Source organism: Felis catus, chromosome D1, assembly GCF_018350175.1.
Source record: "Felis catus isolate Fca126 chromosome D1, F.catus_Fca126_mat1.0, whole genome shotgun sequence".
Lineage (NCBI taxonomy): Eukaryota > Metazoa > Chordata > Mammalia > Carnivora > Felidae > Felis > Felis catus.
The window spans coordinates 111,585,259-111,595,882 of record NC_058377.1 but is presented as its reverse complement, the minus strand read 5'-3'; the positions used below and the strand labels follow the sequence as shown (position 1 = coordinate 111,595,882).

At 59.3% G+C, this 10,624-nt stretch overlaps 1 protein-coding gene across 1 annotated transcript; it reads left to right on the top strand.

Moving 5' to 3' along the window:
- Window positions 1-240: 240 nt before the first annotated feature.
- On the top strand, window positions 241-5,593 carry FGF19 (fibroblast growth factor 19). The gene is made up of 3 exons (XM_003993764.3): window positions 241-668; window positions 1,022-1,125; window positions 3,902-5,593. The coding sequence occupies exons 1-3, from the start codon at window positions 428-430 to the stop codon at window positions 4,214-4,216; spliced, it is 660 nt and encodes a 219-aa protein (XP_003993813.1). The 5' UTR covers window positions 241-427; the 3' UTR covers window positions 4,217-5,593.
- Window positions 5,594-10,624: the final 5,031 nt, after the last annotated feature.

Sequence of the window (10,624 nt, the reverse complement as noted above, 5' to 3'; positions counted from 1 at the left end):
GACCTGGCCCCCCGGCCCCGCCATCGCGCTGCGAGGAGGAGCTCCCCCGAACCCTCCGGTGAAGCGGGGCTACTCCTCCCCCAGGTCCGGGAGGCCTGGGCGGGGTCACCCGGGCGGGGTCCGGGGAGGGGCTGGGGCAGGAGGCGGGGTGTGAGTGGGTGTGTGCGGGGGGCGGAGGGCTGATGCAATCCTGATAAGAAATGCTCGGGAGTCGCGGGCACCCACCCGCCGGGCGGGTAAGACGCGCTATATAAGGTCGCTGGCCTGGAGCCACCGCGCCGTCGGAGCAGGAGCGCTGAGCGCCCAGGCGCCCGGAGCGCACCGTTGCTCGAGGGACGCACCCCGTCTCGGCACGCACAGCCCTGCTACCGCCCAGCCTCCCGCACCCTCGCCGCCAGAACTGCGCCCCGAGCCCGAGGGAGGTGCCATGCGGAGCGCGCCGAGCCAGTGCGCGGTAACCCGCGCCCTGGTCCTAGCCGGTCTCTGGCTGGCAGCAGCCGGGCGCCCCCTAGCCTTCTCGGACGCGGGGCCTCACGTGCACTACGGCTGGGGTGAGCCCATCCGCCTGCGGCACCTGTACACCGCCGGCCCCCACGGCCTCTCCAGCTGCTTCCTGCGCATCCGAGCCGACGGGGGGGTTGACTGCGCGCGGAGCCAGAGCGCGCACAGTGAGTGCCCGTCCGCCCCGGTGCCCCTTCTTCCCTTTACGCCCTGCGGGGACCCTACATCGTGGCACCTCTGCGTTTTGCTCCCTGCCGGGGGTCCCTGACGGCGCGGGGAGGTGGGGGGATGAGGGCACCGGCACGTGGACCCAGCGCAGCCACGCGTTATCCTTCACTCGCCACCTTCGGTTCCCGCACACCCCCCGCTCCCAGGAACCTGGGTGCTCCATTCCCTCCCCAGGGTCCCAGCCTGCACGCGGAGGTGGAGCGGGGAGGGCGTGGGCCCGTGCGCCGACCGCATCCACGTGCTGTGGGCCCAGAGGGTCCCGGCTACAGCCTTCTGCTTCCCTCACGCTCAGGTTTGGTGGAGATCAGGGCAGTCGCTCTGCGGACCGTGGCCATCAAGGGCGTGCACAGCGTCCGGTACCTCTGCATGGGCGCCGACGGCAGGATGCAAGGGCTGGTAAGTGTCTCCCCCCGGGGGTACGCGCTGGGGCGCGGGACCTGCACCGGTCCCCAGGCGGAGCCTTGCTGGGAGAGGGGGGCGGTGCGCACTGAATCGAATCCAGGGTTTCCTCGCTCTGGCCGCTGGGTCCGGCACGGAGCTCGGAAGGGAAGAAGGCAAAGGGCCAGATTAGTGGAAAGTGCGAATTCTTTTCCACGGAGGTTTACGGTCCTGGCTAGTGGCCACAGGGCGGATGAGAGCTGCCTTTGCATTTCCAATTGAGTCGCAGGCCGGCCCAGTAGGACGGAGGAAACGCGGGACCCGGCTTGCTTTGATATTAAACAGTGAAACCCACCTCGGGCCTTTGCAGTCTCGGCCTGCGCGTGGGTGGTCCTCGCCTCGGTCTCCTTCCCTACGCTGAGAAATAAAAGGAAGGAACGAGAAAGGATATTCACAACTTGGATCTTTTTTTAAAAAGCCAGTCTTCAAATGAGGCAGGAATAAAAAAATCACATCTGGGATTGGGAAGGTTTTCAGCTAATTAGTTTTTATCTGCTAGCAGTGTGGTTTCGGCGGACGCCTTGGAATCCCGTTCCGGTGGCCTGTTGGCCCCGGTGTGGGCTCACCTGTACTGCAGAGGCTTTGGGGGGAGGGCGCTGGGGGGAACGGGCTGGGAAGGCCCAGGTGACCATCGAGGTCTCGGGGGCAGGAAGTGTGCGTTTGCTGGGTCCTGGTCTCTGGGAACAAAGGCGGAGGAGTTCAAAGGGAGCCCGCGCCCCTCCCGCGCCCCCGGGCGCACAGAAGAGGCTGTGTGAGGTCCCGGCCGGGCGCTGGGCCTCAATGCAGCCCCGCTGGGCCGGGGCCTCGGACGCTGGAGCGGGGCGGAGGGGGGCGGGGAGGCCGCGCCTCCCGGGATCCCCCCGCCCCCCAGAAAAGATGCAGAGGCCGGGCCTCCCCCGCAGCGCGAATCTTTCTGGGGTCCGCCTTGTTTTGTGGCCCCAAAGCCGGCGTATTCCATCTACACCCGGACTGCCTGCTTCAGGTTTTATGGGGAGTCCTGCGGGAAAGGACGATAGTGGAGGGAAAGAAGGGACCCGCAGTTGCCACTTCTGTTATCGCGACAGTTGGGGGGCGGGGTGGCGGGGAGTTGTGGCCTGAGGACCCGGGGGGCGCAGATGGGTCCACCCACCATTCAGTCCAAGCTCGGGGGATGGGGGGGTGGGGGAGGGATGCCCCTTAACCGAAAATCCTGTTCTGCCTCTTGATCCCTTGTTTTTGTTTTATTTTTATTTTTATTTTTTAAGCCAAATTCCGCTTTCTCCAAGAAACTTGAAGTCACTTCATTTTCTGTGTGGAGTAGAGCGCGGGTCGCGAGTTCCGCCCAAAGACCCAGCAGCGATCGCTTTTCCTTCCCTTGTTTATTTATCGGTTCGCATTTCCCCGACGTCTGGTGGCTCTGTCCCAGTGCACGGGTCAGGGGGGGCCAGGACCTGTTGCTTCATTAGACTTGAGCCTTATCAGCGCCTTATCAGCACCGCACTCACTCACCTGCAGTTCAGCGACCTTTGTAGGCTTGGGCACGAAGGAGACTGGGTGCCTCCCGGGGTTGTTTACCGCCCAGCCCTCCTGGCTCCCCGCCTGGGGCTGTCCCCCGCGTCCCCCACGGGGTAATGACCTTCCCCAGCTGCCTCTCAGCTACCAGTGTTCTGGGACCCCGGGGGCTGCTTTCTGCCCTTCCGGTGGCATTTCCGGCCACCCGCTGGGTGCAGGCTCCGTCTTGGGCCAGGGGGGAGGGGGCTGCCTTTATCCTGATAATCCTGGCAGGCTGCCTGGAAGGCCCTCCGCCTCTGAATGAGGGAGCCCTGATGTTTCCAACCAGGGCATCAGACAAAAAGGCCTCTGGGTCACCCGCTGTTACTCAGGCCTCAATAGGGAGTAGATGCTTTAATCTGGGCCCCAGGTTGGATTGGGACAGCACACCCACTTTAGCAGCGTCTCCCAAAGTGCCGGTGGATGCCCGGAACCTTTTGATGTTAATAGTTGTGCATTTAACGTAAAGGGTGAGGGGCCCAGTATACATATCCCATCTCCGATTTTGTGCATATCAGAACAAGACCAAGTTTAAGGGACGTGATTTAGAGAGAGATCCAAAGACCCATGCAACGTATGTACAGATATTGAGTATATACGTGACACGTATTCCTGGAGTCTATGTGTGTCGAAAAGTTATAAAGGTATATAAAACATCTATATGTATACATTTATAAAGTATATATGATATGTTCTATATTTAACATTTACTGTTATAATTGTTCACATTTATTTTTTTAAAATTTTTTTAGTGTTTATTATTTTGAGGGGAGGGAGACACAGAATCCGAAGCGGGCTCCAGACTCCGAGCTGTCAGCCCAGAGCCCGACGCGGGGCTCGAACTCACGAGCCGTGAGATCACGACCTGAGCCGAAGTCGGACGCTTCACCGACGGAGCCACCCAGGCGCCCCCTGATTTTTCACATTTATAGATTAGTATACGCTCACTGTGTATAGTCATTAGTGTAATGCATACCTTAATAATACAAGTATATATTTGCATACATAATCATGGACTTTAGCCACCTTCGTGCTTTATATAACCTCTAACTCTACGTGCAGATAGATACATACGACCATCACGCAGACCCAAGTGGGAGTATGCACCACAAGTGCTCACCTGTGCCCGGTTTCCCTGCTCCTTCTGGGGGTGGCACCCCAGGGGGCACCCACGGGTGCTCACGGCTGTCTCTTCTCTCCCCAGCTTCAGTACTCTGCTGGGGACTGTGCCTTCCAAGAGGAGATCCGCCCCGACGGCTACAACGTGTACCGGTCCGAGAAGCACCGTCTCCCCGTCTCTTTGAGTAGTGCCATACAGAGGCAGCTGTACAAGGGCAGAGGGTTTTTGCCCCTGTCCCATTTCTTGCCCATGCTGCCCGGCAGCCCAGCAGAGCCCAGGGACCTCCAGGACCACGTGGAGTCGGAGAGGTTTTCTTCACCCCTGGAAACAGACAGCATGGACCCTTTTGGGATTGCCACCAAAATGGGGTTAGTGAAGAGTCCCAGCTTCCAAAAGTAACTGAGGCTCTGGCCTCCCTCCCTCCCTCCCTCCCTCCCTCCCCCGCCTGTAGAGGCCAGGACCCCAGACCTGGCGTGTTTGCAAACTGGGTTCCGGCTGTGCTTCTACGAGTACAACCCTGTTCCTTTTAGCTTTAGGAAGAAACGTAGAGAACTTGTACGTAAACAGAGTTTTACATTGGCTGTGCCAGCTCTTAGCGGATAGACTTGCATGATCGTGAAATTGTAAGCCCTCCCGCACCCAGCACCTTCACCATTGCTGGATGATTGGCTGTGGGGCCCTGATACTGCTTGAATATCTCCACGGACCCGGGAGCTCACTACCTTTGGGAAGGTACTTACCGCCAAGCTGAAATCTCCTGCAGTTCTCCGTCGTCTCCTGCGGGGGGGGGGGGGGGGGGCAGCCGGAAGAAAAGACGCCATTTGGAACTTGTACGGGGATCAGCTTTGTGAAACCTTGGGAAAATTGGACTCCACCACAGGAGAATTGATGGAAGGTGGCAACTCCAAGGAGGTTCATTGACTCTCCCCAACTGCCCCCCACCCAGGGCAGAACCGACCGACGGCCCCCCAGGCTTCAGGAACAGGGGGAGCCCACAGGCCGCCTCCAGCCTGGGTAAATCTTGAGAACTCCCGACTACGGCTGGTTCTGGGACAGATCACCGTCACCAGACTCCTTGGCAATCTGCCCAGGGCACACTGGGAAGTCACTTGCTGCCCCCCGGACGGCCAGCGCCCTGCACGAACCCACCGCGTGCCGGGGCTCAGACTGGTTCCCCCAAGTGCACGGCCACCTGGCCACCTGCTCAGAGGGACGGGATGCGAGGACAGTGCCGGCAGCCCTTGCCGTGACGATGCGGGTTTCCACGGGATCCCGTCTGCTTGGGTCACGTGGGTTTCCCACGAGCGCCCCTCGGGTCGGAAACCCACAGGCCTACCCCCTTCCCGCTCCCACACACGATGCCGTGGCTCTGGCGTTCTCTGCCCCCTTAAGCGCCGTGGGTACGGACCAGAGAGGAGCCCACACCATCTTCTGGGGCTGCTTCCGTTTCCCCAGCCCCGTGCCGGCTCCACGTCTCGCTGTGCCACGGGACTCGACGGCCTCCCTCCTTAGGCAGACCGGCACATTTCATTCAAAGAGCCAGAGGAGGTTGGACTCGCAGCCCCGGATCTCGGCCAGTCACCTGCGGAAGCAGCCGGGGAGAGGGGGCCTTTTCCCCAGCACTTAGTTTCCCACGCGGTATTTATGAGTAATTTATTTTGTTTGATATGTACATCTCTTTATTTTCTTACTTTATTTATACCGCCCCCCAAGTTGTATTTATGACGGACGTGAGTTTTGTTTTCTACATTAAAGCACAATTTGTACCAGAAGTTACATTTCGTTAGCCACCTGGGTGTCTGTGAGGAAGAGTGAGGGGCCGGGAAGGGAAGCGATCCCGGCGCTGGGCTCAGAGGACATGCTTCGTGCGCGGGCTACGTTTAAAACTGCACTTGGTACGGGAGCTCCTGGGTCATTGTCACCGTCCCCTAAGCTGAGGCTCGGGTGGGTTGAACGATGGATTAGGTTAAACCCAGAGGTGGAGGCTGGTTGGAGCCGGCTTCCCTTCCTGCCTGGGTGCCAGCCTCCTACACGTTAGGGCAGCCACGGCATAGGAGTGTGTGTGTGTGTGTGTGTGTGTTCAGATGCCTGAAACAAGCCCCAACTAGCAGTGGCCTGACTGTGTCTCACCCGCAGCATATTGACATTCGTGGCCACAGTATTCTCTGTCGGGGGCGGGGGCTCCTGAGTGCTTAGATGACGAACAGGGACCCTGGTCTCCAGCCTCTAGATGTCAGCAGCAACCCCTCATTAGACAGCCAAAAACTGAAAGCAGTTAGCTGCAAAGTTCCCCTACTAGCCGTTCATCCTGGAGCAAATCCTCGACCTCTCTGAGCCTCGATTTCCCCACCTGTAAAATGGGACGAGGACGGGGAGAGCGGCCAGGAGAGGAACAGCCACGTGGTGGTGCCTGATGGGGACAAGGGTCCAGTTCAGTCCTTCAGCCGGGAGTTACTGGGCAGGTTATGTCGGCCGTTGCTGCCATGGAGATCGTGGTTAAAGTCTACTGACGCCTCTCACGCCCCTGGCGAAGGGCCCTCACTCTTGAACGTGACAATGTGGGCTGGACGACGCCCGCTGTGACCAGCAGGTAGCATCGTCTACCCCCTTGTTCCACAGGTGAGGGAGGACAGGACCAGCGAGGGAGGGCACTCATCCGAAGTCGCACAGCATGGCAGAAGGGCTTCGGGGTCAGGCCGTGAGCCCCCCGATGTGTCACCTCCAGGAAGTCCGGCCAACCCTCAGCCTGCATCCTGGTGTGGCCGGTGAGATGAACCATGTCTGCACCGCGGGACTGTTGGGAGAATCGAATGGAATTATGTCTGCAAGATGCCTGGTATACAGTGGGCTGCCAGCCCACAGCAGCCCTTGCCAGGACTAGAACTCGTGGCCCTGGACGATGATTTCCACTGGCTCTTAAATCTGGTTGCACGTTGAAATCACCCGGGGAAAAATACGACAGCCAGGCCCCATCCTCAGAGGTCCTGGTTGAACTGGAATGGGTGTGGCCTGGACATTAGGACTCTGTAAAGCTCCCCGGTGATTCAAATGTGCAGCCGGGAATGAGAGCCACAGGAAGACAGTTTCCATTTGATCCTTTGTGCTCTGGAGACCAATGCTTCAGGGGCAAAATGATGTGGAGTGTCCTCCCTGCAGCACAGCTGACAATGATGAGTAAATGCACAGCTTTGTAAACTAATTCACACTAGAGTGTTGATGGTTGGTACATTTTCACTGTCTCTGTGGAGGGCCGTCCATCCATACGAATGGATGACGTGGGCCCTCTGGCAGGAGACGAGGATTATTTTTCAAGGCTGCACCCTTGTACTCACCCCCACCCCCCGACCCGCCTCTGCTCCACGATTCAGGAAGGAGGGTTTGCCTTTTTGCTGCATCTCCCTTCCCTGCCTCGGACAGCGTTGTCAAAATGTAGCAAATAAACACACAGCAGCGCCCGCCGGGTTCCATTTGAATTTCAGACAAGCAACACATTTTTTAGTGTAAGTCCGTCCCACGCAGTAGGAGATATACTTACACTAAGAAACGATTCACCGTTCACCCGAAATTCGGATTTAACCGGGTGCCCTGGATCGTACCCAGCAGCCCTCGCTTTAGACCCACCGCACCGACAGGGGGTCAAATGGCGAGAGAGTCGCGGGGGCAGTTCAATTGGATAAGCCTGTCCAGGGGTGAGATCCCAGAAGCAGAATCCAGAAGACTTCTTCCTTTGGGCTGTTTCCCCACCTGTGAAGGGAGGATCCTTAGGTTATGTCACTCTTGGGGGTGACGCACCTTACTGAACGGCCCCACCTGGCTTCGGGCATGCTGCAGGGGGGGTGGGTGGTGGGGGGGGGCGGGAACTGCTCGGCTTTTGGCGTCTCCTCCCCTGGAAATGACAGATGGTCCCCAGCAGCTCCAGGCTTTTCTATCCTCCTGCAGCCTCAGCAGGGAAGACACACGTCCTGTCCCAGCAACAGCTCCTACCAGGGTCCCAGAACCTTCTGCTGTCCCGAGTTTATTTATTCCCCACCAGATCTCTGCGGCCCGGGGCCCGGGGGGCTCGTATTGGCCAGCCCTGACTCACCCTTCCCGACTGTCCTTCAAGAGAAAGGAGCCTCATGGTCTAACACGCTTAGCCCTGGCTTTACCAGTCTGATGGCCGCCGTTCCTTTCTGAGGTTCCGAGTCTTCTTCTGTTATTATTTCTTCAGAGAACCCAACTTTGCCGCCCTTTGGAGGCCAGGATGGCAACACCTTGTCCCGATTCCCCCTCCGTCTGGGCCGGGCTGTGTTTCTCCTTCATTCCAGCCTGTCTGCGGAGGAAGGCTGTTCTCCACCACTTTCCTCGTCCTCCGGCACCCCAAAATGTGACCGGATTTGGAGATGGGACCTTTAAACGAGGTGATGAAGGGGGCACCTGGGTGGCTCGGTCAGTGAAGCGTCCGACTTCGGCTCAGGTCACGATCTCACGGTTCATGCGTTCGAGCCCCCTGTCGGGCTCCGGGCTGACGGCTCGGAGCCCGGAGCCGGCTTCGGATTCTGGGTCTCCCTCTCTCTCTGCCCCTCCCCCGCTCACGCTCTGTCTCTCCCTCTCTCAAAAGTAAAGAAACGTGTAAAAAAATTAACATAAAAGGTGATTAAGTCATGGTGACCTCATGAGAAGAGAAGAGCAGGACGCACAGGGAGATCTGTCCTTGAGCTGGGGAGAGAGGCCTCCTGAGCGACCCAACCTCGGCCTTCCAGCCTCCAGAACAGAGACAACAAACGACTGTTCGAGCCTCGCCCTCTATAGCATTTTGTCCCTGGGCTCGTAGCAAACCCCTGTCTGTCTCCATGTGGTCTGTTCGTGAAGACACGGTGGGGGGGTTTGAACCCGCCCCATCTCCCCGAGAGGGAAGTCTCCCCGAGCAGGTTCCCTGCTTCCCCCCTCCACCAGGCTCACGGAAGGCCCTGGAAGGTGTTGTGCTGCATTGCAGGCAAGAGACAGAGTGCCCCGGGGCTCTGGCTCCGAGGCCTGTCTCCGGGACGTGCCCGCACGGTGAGGGCTGGAGGGACACCCAGGTGAGGCGGGCTCCTTTTTGGCCAGGTGGAGAAGGTAAACTCTATTCCTAGGGCCACGGAGGGTCACAGGGGGTCACCCGGCCCCGGGGATGCAGGTCCCTGGGAAGTGCCATCCGCCGTGGGGTGTAGAACAGAATGGGGGACCTCATCGCCGGAGTCCCCCAGGCCACGTGGGTGGGGTGCGTCTCTGTGGCAGTCAGGGCTCAGGGACAGCGGGGGGAGAGCGGGGGTTCTGGGAGCAGTCCTCACCGGCCCCAGGTCTGACACTAGCGGCTGACCCCCTGGGCCCTTCGGGGGGGCCCCATCTTCCCGCCTGTTGACTGGGGGGGTCCTCGGATTCCATTTAGAGGGGTGTGTATTTTTCTTTATTAGCCAAGGTGTGGGCAGGGCCTCACTCCCTCCGGAGGCTGTAGGGGGGAGGATCCTTCCTGCCTCCTCCAGCTTCTGGGGGGCTCCAGGCGTCCCTGGGCTGATGGCTGCGCCCCTCCGGCCTCTGCCTCTGGCTTCATGTGGGTAATCCAGAACGATCCCGTCTCAAGATCTTTACATCTGCCACGATACTTTTCCCAACTAAGGTCACATTCTTTGGTTCTGGGGGTTAAGGGGTGGACACATCGTCTTGGGGAGCATCATTCAACCCACGACCGATGGAAAGTTGAGAGGAATTGCCACGTCGGAAAGGGTACACACGTTACGTGTCTTTCCAGAGGCCGCCGGATTGCACTCTCAATTTGTCCAGGGGCAACGCTTATGCACACGTGTGCAGTCAGATCCCTCAGAACCACCGCAACTGTTTACTTTAGGAAGGACGGGGGGGCCGACGGTGAGGGCGCCAGGCCTGGAGTTTCATCCACGACCGACACCAGCGCGGGACTGGCAGGGCCCCGGCGGGGTGGGCGCGGGAGAGGCCCGAGGCAGGTTGGGGGTGGGTGGGGGTCACCTCCTTCCTCGTCAGCTGTCCAGCCCTGTGGCTCCTGGGCCCCCAGGTAGCGTGGAGGGAGCCCAGGCCCAGATGAAGCCTGGATCCAACACCGGCCCTGGATAAAGCGTCTGAGAGCTGGGGGCAGCTGGGCTCAGACCAGAGCAGGTTGATGGGAGGAGTTCTAGAGTGCTCTCCCCGGGAGACCTGGGACTCGGGGCTCCGCGATCATGCTCCTCATCGGAGCTGGGTGATGTCAGTCGGCCCAGGTTTCCTTCTCCTTATGTGATCGGAGTGCTCCCAGCTGGACAGGGGCAGTGAGTGGGTCAGGACCTGCTCTCATGGGGGCTGGGAGGCTAGAGGCTGGGGTAGGCGGTAATGGAGGGAGGCCATGTGGTCTGGGGTGGCTTTAACATCTGCCCCTTAGAAGCCACGTGGCCCCCCTGGCCCCCAGAGCCTCAGTGTCCACCCTGAGTGATACTGATAACATCCCTCCAGGGCACATTTTTTTTTTTTAATTTTTTTTCAACGTTTTTTATTTATTTTTGGGACAGAGAGAGACAGAGCATGAACGGGGGAGGGGCAGAGAGAGAGGGAGACACAGAATCGGAAACAGGCTCCAGGCTCCGAGCCATCAGCCCAGAGCCCGACGCGGGGCTCGAACTCACGGACCGCGAGATCGTGACCTGGCTGAAGTCGGACGCTTAACCGACTGCGCCACCCAGGCGCCCCTCCAGGGCACATTTTTAAGAATTACGAGTGATAACCTAAGAAGGGGTTCTGACACACAGATAAGTGGGTCCTTATCGTCATTATTGTGGCCTGGCT